General features: G+C 42.2%; 1 protein-coding gene across 1 annotated transcript in view; it reads right to left on the minus strand.

Annotated features, from left to right (window-relative positions):
• The window catches only part of radil (Ras association and DIL domains), a 28,686-nt gene that overhangs the window by 19,704 nt on the left and 1,661 nt on the right, over nt 1-7,321 (minus strand). Inside the window, exons 2-8 of the mRNA XM_044347450.1 lie at nt 5,470-5,574; nt 5,333-5,351; nt 5,129-5,243; nt 4,071-4,395; nt 3,828-4,010; nt 428-543; nt 126-308 (exon numbers count right to left, since the gene is read on the minus strand). Coding sequence (XP_044203385.1) covers nt 126-308; nt 428-543; nt 3,828-4,010; nt 4,071-4,395; nt 5,129-5,243; nt 5,333-5,343 — 933 coding nt within the window. The 5' untranslated portion in view covers nt 5,344-5,351; nt 5,470-5,574. The remainder of the gene's footprint in view (nt 1-125; nt 309-427; nt 544-3,827; nt 4,011-4,070; nt 4,396-5,128; nt 5,244-5,332; nt 5,352-5,469; nt 5,575-7,321) is intronic.

Below are 7,321 nucleotides of genomic sequence, written 5' to 3' on the forward strand. Positions count from 1 at the left end.
AAATGAATAAAACAATTTAATGATTATCAAAATAGTTTTCTTTCGATCGACTAATCAATTAGTCGACTAATCGCTGCAGTGCTAATTGGAAAGTCTCTAACTTCTAGCCTCTTTACTATCCTCACCTGCCGATTGTATCCCTGAAGCAGCAGGAGGTGCGGAGACTGGTACAGAGAGTGCCTCACCCCTCCTCCCCCCTGACTACCCTCTTCTTTCCTACGTCCACTGGAGGCTGCCTCACGTTCCCGGCCCCTAAAGGGCCCTGGCAGAGTGGAGTAATAACGCTTGGGCTCGTCTCCTACTCCCAGCTGCAGACATGACGCACACACAGAAACACACATGCAATCAAGATTTAAGGCAGGTTGATAAGAGTTTCATGAATAATAACAACCGATCATCTTGACTAGACTTCAGCGGGAGGCTCCACCTGGTTGAGGCTGGTCTCGCTGAGGCTGCGGCAGAAGGATGAGTTGCTGGACCGGGGCAGGGTCAGCGTCCCCTTCGCCCTGTTCCTCTGGAGCTTACGAGCCTGGGCATTAATATCTACAGAGAGGCAGAGAGGAACGAGAGAGAGAACAAGGATAGAGAGAGAAGGGCAAAAGAGAGAACAGAAGGGGAATAATAAAGAGGACCAAAAGGGAAAAGAGAAGGAGGAGCCAGGAAAGGGAGAGAAGTTGAGGAAGAAAAGAAAGGTAACGAGAGGAAAATAAATGTACTTAAACCTGAAATGTGCATTGTTGTCATGTATGTTTGATTCATGAGTGAACTGAGTAAGTCTGGATAAAGCAACTTCTCAGGTTGTAGTGACACATGTGCAGTCATGTGTGAGCTGAGTGGAAACAAAGTAAAACAAAACCAGGCGGGAGTGAATTGATCGCATTCAGATGAAGTAAATGGTGCTGGATGGAGCAGCACGCGTGGTGGACAACAGTGAACCTGATGAAAGGTGAGCTGAGCAGCTCCTCATGACTGAATTTGAGGAGTTTGAGGCCATGCGATGGCTCACACAGATTCACGTCACACACACACACATTCACGCTGGTTAAATCACTGGCAATGGGGGTGGCGCTGGTGACAACGCAGGTAAAGGTGGTCTCCATGGCAATGACTGACAGCCACCATACCTGAGACCAGTCCCCACCTTTAGAGCTGGACTGAACCACTCGACCAGACCGCAGGGGAGAGCTCCTGTGTTTGCCCAGCCCAGACCGACCCATTAGAGCCGCCAGGAATTGGGGGGTTTTGCTCCCTACAGCAGGGTGGGAGGGGTTGAGAGGCTGAGAAAACACCCCCTCGACAAAACACCAAGCACAGAATAACCCCCATACACACACACACACAAACTGAACACCACAAGACACGCATGCACTGTGGTGCTTCTAGTGAGTCACATCTGTAGTTAGTAAGGAGAGATACACAGTTAAAGGTGTGAGGTACAGGATTTTCCCCCTAACATATCACAGTCAAATTAGTCACATATTGTTTTTGAAGTTAGACAACAAACACATTTTTTCATGACAGATTTTAGTACCTATGATCGATTTTTGTCTTAGATTTCCCCAAGAGGCTTGTAGGTGAAGCAAAAACCTGCAGAATTGTGAATGTAGAATACTTCACTGAAGGATAATAATACAATTAATTTGGCTGTGATGTGTTCACTTGTTAACTGAAAATCCTACAGAACCTTTAAACTGCTATCTCGTTATAAAAAGTATATGTGAGAAAACACACCATTCACACATGTGCATGCACGCTCACACCTACGCAAGGGGAGGGAAAAAAAACGGCAACTAGTGAGACACAGAGAGAAAGAGACTCCAGGGTAAGTGGGTTTTATAAACGCTTTAACACAATAAAGGAAAGGCTAGTGTGAAAATGAAAATATGTGTGTTAATATGTATTCGTAATAAATAAAGTGATTTTATCATAGAAGGCATTCTTTGCTGTGTTTTTATTTTTGCTATGTTTGAAGTTTATGCAGAGGATGAGTGTAAGTGACTATAACTGAAGAATAATAATTCTATATATTCTATCTATATATTTTCTTAACATCAACAATTTCCATAAAAAGATCAAAACCAATTGGTATTGTATTGTGTGTTGCCAAAGCCTGATATAGTTTATTCCTCTGAGCCGCAACCCTCCATTTTTGTCCAAAAACTAGTAAAAATACATAAATCTGTTGCAATGGCTGACATGTTCCTTCATTATGATGAACATTGGCACTGTTGTTCATTTTGAGTCCATCCCACAAACACTGTTTCCAGGGTTTCATGTCTTTTATAGGTTCATTAGTGTCTTGTGTACTGTCTGAGAAGAGTACAACAACTGTACTACGCTGCAACAATAAAAAAAAAACAAACTCAACTGTAAAACAAAGATTGACGACAGACTCTCTGGCTAACACAGGAGTTGACATAGCAACCAGTAAAAAATGTTAGAGAAATGTTAGTGTGGCTGCAAAGTGAAATGTGTTACTGTGAGGCTGAAAATACTTGCTCTATCTCTCTTTCGTACAGTTCTGTACACTAACTGGGTGTTTTTGAGTTTCTTCGACAGGATTCACAGGGGTGAGTGTGTGCAAGGGAGTGTAAATAGCAGCTTGTTTGTTTTTTTATCAATAAGAAAGAGAGAGCTATCCAATTTGACTTTTTTATATTGGGGCCATGTGGATGTTTCAGGCAAGATGCTCTTCTTCAGCGTGTATTGTGGCGATTTCATAATAAATAGACACAGGTGTGGTTAATTATAGGTGACCACAACCGGCACAATAAGTGCATCCCAGCAGGGGGAGCCACAACCATCCCAGGCACAAAGTCTCGTGATGTAGGTTACTAAAACATAAAAAAACACAACACAAATATTCATAATCTTCATAAGAAACAAGCAAATGAAATCTCCTCATTCATCCCGTTGGGAATGAGTGTACCAAGGCATCCAATATGTCTCCCTTCGGAGAAGGATGCTGACCCTGTTACCACGTCTCTGTGGTAACAGGGTCAGCAAACAGACAAACTTTTTATCAATCAATAAACCATTTTCACATAAAAAGGTCACTTCATGGTGCCTGAAGAGACACACAGACATTGATTAATATTACTGCATTGCAGATGTAAAGTCACTAGTTAGGTTATTGTTTTCCTGAGTTTGTGCAATTTGTTTACACGTCATCTATTGAGATCTATTCATATAATACAGTGAATCTCTCCAGAAAACTTACTTGAGTGTTCACAGTTCAGGTGGGAGCAGTTTTTGCAGGTAGGAAAATGATATTGAATCACTGTAGTAGAAATGTGTCATTCATTAAAAAAACTATAACAACTATAGAGACTACACCCATCCACATCCCAGGTCGCAAAGGATTCAGCTTTCACTCAATCAATCGACCAGCTGTCCATGCATTTCTACTGCACCGTTTGTGTGTCTACGTGTGTGTGTGTTTCTTTAAGTGCTCGATTGCACAGGCAAGTGTGCATCTCTATTAGAAACACTGTCTTCACAGAACAGCACTTCTATATAAAAACGCTGGTAATCACACAGGAACAATATCTTCTCTACAGGATCATAAGTGTGACGAAAGCTCTTATTCTGCATCTCACACACACACACACACACACACACACACACACACACACACACACACACACTGCAGAGGAGCTAACGAGCTGTGCTTTTCTGCTGAGTTTGACATGTTAAGAAAGGAAGGGAATTAGACCAGCTGCTGTGTGTGTGTGTGTGTGTGTGTGTGTGTGTACCTGTCTATCTGTGTGTGTGTGTGTGTGTGTACCTGTCTATCTGTGTGTGTGTGTGTGTGTGTATTTTCTCACCGGCAGTGATGGTATCCTTCTCCTTGGCGTTGAGTTCCTCCACCTCTGCTCTCTTGCGCAGCTCAAATCTGCGAGCGTGTCCTTCTCGGGGCTTCCACAGTTCTTGGAGCAAAAGCGGCTTTTCATTGTCCCCCAGAGCACGCAGGCACTCAGTTCGCCACCCGCCTCCTCCAATCCCACCTCCTCCACCTACCCCGCCTCCCCCACCTACCCCACCTACCCCGCCTCCCCCGCCTCCCCCGCCTCCCCCCTCCAAACGTCCGATCACATCACACAGGACATAAGAGTGAGCAGCATCCTTGTTGAGGGAGTAACGCTCGAGCGCCTCTTTGACCAGTTCCTGCGCACTGGAGCGTGGCGTGGCCAGGACGCTCTTGTAGTTGGCACCGGCACAGATTTCATCTCCAAAAATCTTCAGCACCCCAGGGGCTGAGCTCTGGGTGGAGAGTTCTGCTGGGTCGTCTGCCGGTCGCTCTGGGGGTTCAGTCGCAGAGCGTCGATCCCCACGGGTGTTTGTTCCAGTTTCCGCTGGGACACGGTCTCTGTAACTCAGAGTGCGGTACAGGACCTGGTGAACAGACAGACAATAATAGTATACTGTAGTGCCACAACGTATATGTTTCTTACACTGTATATTACAGGGTGGGTTCACCAAAATGACGAAAAACACATTGTCTCGCTTACCTCTAGTGGTATCTAGTTTTGATTTTATTCACTCAGGTTAGCAGACATCTATCTCTGGGATTTCTACCTCCAACCCAAAACAGTAGAGGTGTTTGTGGAGCTCACAGCATTGAAAAATTAACTTTCTTAAAATTTTCGGCAGCAACATGTCTAGAAACAACATCACGTCACTCTGAATAATTCGTTTTAGATATTTCAAAGCCTCAGCAACAGGTTGAGATCAGGGCCTCGTGTCTCAAAAGCATCTTAAGGCTTTTTACACTTAAGGGTGTGAAAGATTTGCCTTGAGCAGCAGCTAAATCCAACATAGTTTACTTTTTAAAACGTACTCAGTAATATGAATCATAAAGGTCAGCAAGACTGTTTGCAGCACATTAAGCTTTGTTTACATACTGAAGGATTTCAAGAATAAACACCTCTTTGTGTAGTTCACAACATTTATGCTTTGTGATTTATGTATTGCACGTGCACTTGCTCTTAAGTGCTGCTTTGGGGAAACAATTTAAGAAAGGCTCTTAGAAAACACTCTTAACTTCTAAGACTGGGAAACAGACCGCGTTTTTATGTGTGTGTGTGTGTGTGTGTGTGTGTGTGTGCATACGTGAGTCATCGTGTACCTGTGTAAAGGTCCTGCTCTGACGTTTCAGGCGGCTCTTGGATGGGAGGGACAAACTGGCCCCAGATGAAGAACCGTAGAACATGATGCTGCTGTTGGTTTCACAAACTCCACAACTGGTGAGAAGGACACACACACATACACATCAAGAGGCGCATACATCATGAGAGGTAATGATGGACACACAGTTACATTGTACACTTACTTGTGGGACATTTGTAGATCTGAAAAGTGAGGTAAAGAAATTCTATTATGTTTCTCTACTCTACCGAAATACCACAAAATGTATCCACCATGAACAGACAATGTGTGTACACGTGTGTATGTGTTTGTAGTGAGTACCTTGATGCTGTTGCGTATTGTCGCACCTTTGTGCAGCAGCACCAGGTAAAGGTTTACAGTTGAGGGTCAGATGCTTTGCATTTCGTTTCACTGTCACCTTTCACACTGGAAAAAACAAAACAGACGATGTACGTGTTAGTTAACAGACAAACTATGGTGTTCCTGTCGAGTTTTAAATGATTAAAGTTGACTTCTTTTCAACATCCTGCAGGATTCAGATGATATTACTGCGGTTTTTAGCTTTTTAATGATTTTTTTTTTTTTGACCAAGGTAAGTGGTTTTCCCAGCAGAGACAAAACTGCAAATCAACATCTTATCATTGCCTGCCAAAGACATTTTCTGACTCAGGTCTGCTCGAATCATCCTCAGAGATTCAATTCAAATTTATTTACATATCGCCAAATCACAACAGAAGTTATCTCAGGGCACTTTTTACATAGAGCAGGTCTAGACCGTACTCTTTATTTTACAGAGACCCAACATTCCCCCATGAGTAAGCACTTGGCCACAGCGGCAAGGAAACGGGAAGAAACCTCAAGCAGAACTGGGCTCTAGGTGGGCGACCATCTGCCTTGACCGGTTGTGTTGAGAGAGAAAGAAGGAGGGGGGGAGGGGAGAGGGGAGAGAGGGCCTACACAGCATACAGCTTAGATCAGGGAAAAATCTGGAGATAAAATTTGGATTTTTCTATATAAAAACAATTTACAGAGACATTACAGACACATCCTGACCCTCTACTTCACGCTTTGAGTTCGCTGGATACAATTAACCACAGCGCTGGTTTGTCATTTCTAACAAACATTTGACCATTGCATTATAATGACTTCTGTGCTTGCTTTCAAAGATGGCAACCTACTTTGTTGTAAAGTGCACAGATATTATTTTTTAGTCCTTCATGTCAACTTAAAAACAGTCGTAGGGCTGCAACTAACAATTATTTTCATCATCAATTAATCTGATGATTACTGTCTGTCTTAATCAAGCAGTTGCTTGGTCAATAAAATGTCAGAAAATGGTCAAAAATGTCGATCACTGTTTCCCAAAGCCTAAGGTAACATCCTAAAATGTCTTTTTTACCCCGACCAACAGTCCACAACTCAAATATATTCAGTTTACTATCATAGAAGACTAAAGAAACCAGAAAATATTCACATTTGAGAAGCTGGAACCAGAGAATTTTTCTCTTAAAAAAGTGACTCAAAACAATGAGCCAATTAGCAATATAGTTGGAGAATAATTTAATAGTTGGCAATTAACCGATTAATTCGGCTGCAAACTAATGGCTATTTCATTATACATTAATCTATTGATAAATTCCTTTTATTAAATTGATTTGTTTGTTTTTTTCCTCTACAAAAAGTAGAGGAAAATGCCCGTCACATGTCCCCAGAGCCCAAGGTGACATCTTTAAATTGCTTGTTTTGTCCGACCAACAGTCCAAGTCCCTCAGATTTTTAGAAAAATGGCAACTCATCACATTTGAGAAGCTGGATGTTTGACATTCTTGTATGGTAAGTAACTAATAATCAAAATATCAAAATCATTTCTTATTAGTTTTCTATTGAGGGACTAATAGATTTATTGTTTCACTAATCATATTTTCTCTCTCTACAATTTACTGTATCTGACTGTATTGCATTGTTTCCTTTGCCAGTATTCTGAATGCATTTTCCTTCAGCCTCTCTTGTAAAAATGTGATCTCACACTAAATGAAACTGATTACATAAAGTATGAAAAGAAAAAATAATTCTAAACCCCACATGTGCCTCCACCTGCATCCAGGTCATGCATTTTTACCTCAATAAGCAGGTGTGTTTGCAGTCCATCTCCCTACAGAAGATGAGTCACGCT

Source organism: Thunnus albacares, chromosome 3 (assembly GCF_914725855.1).
Source record: "Thunnus albacares chromosome 3, fThuAlb1.1, whole genome shotgun sequence".
Taxonomy (NCBI): Eukaryota; Metazoa; Chordata; class Actinopteri; order Scombriformes; family Scombridae; genus Thunnus; species Thunnus albacares.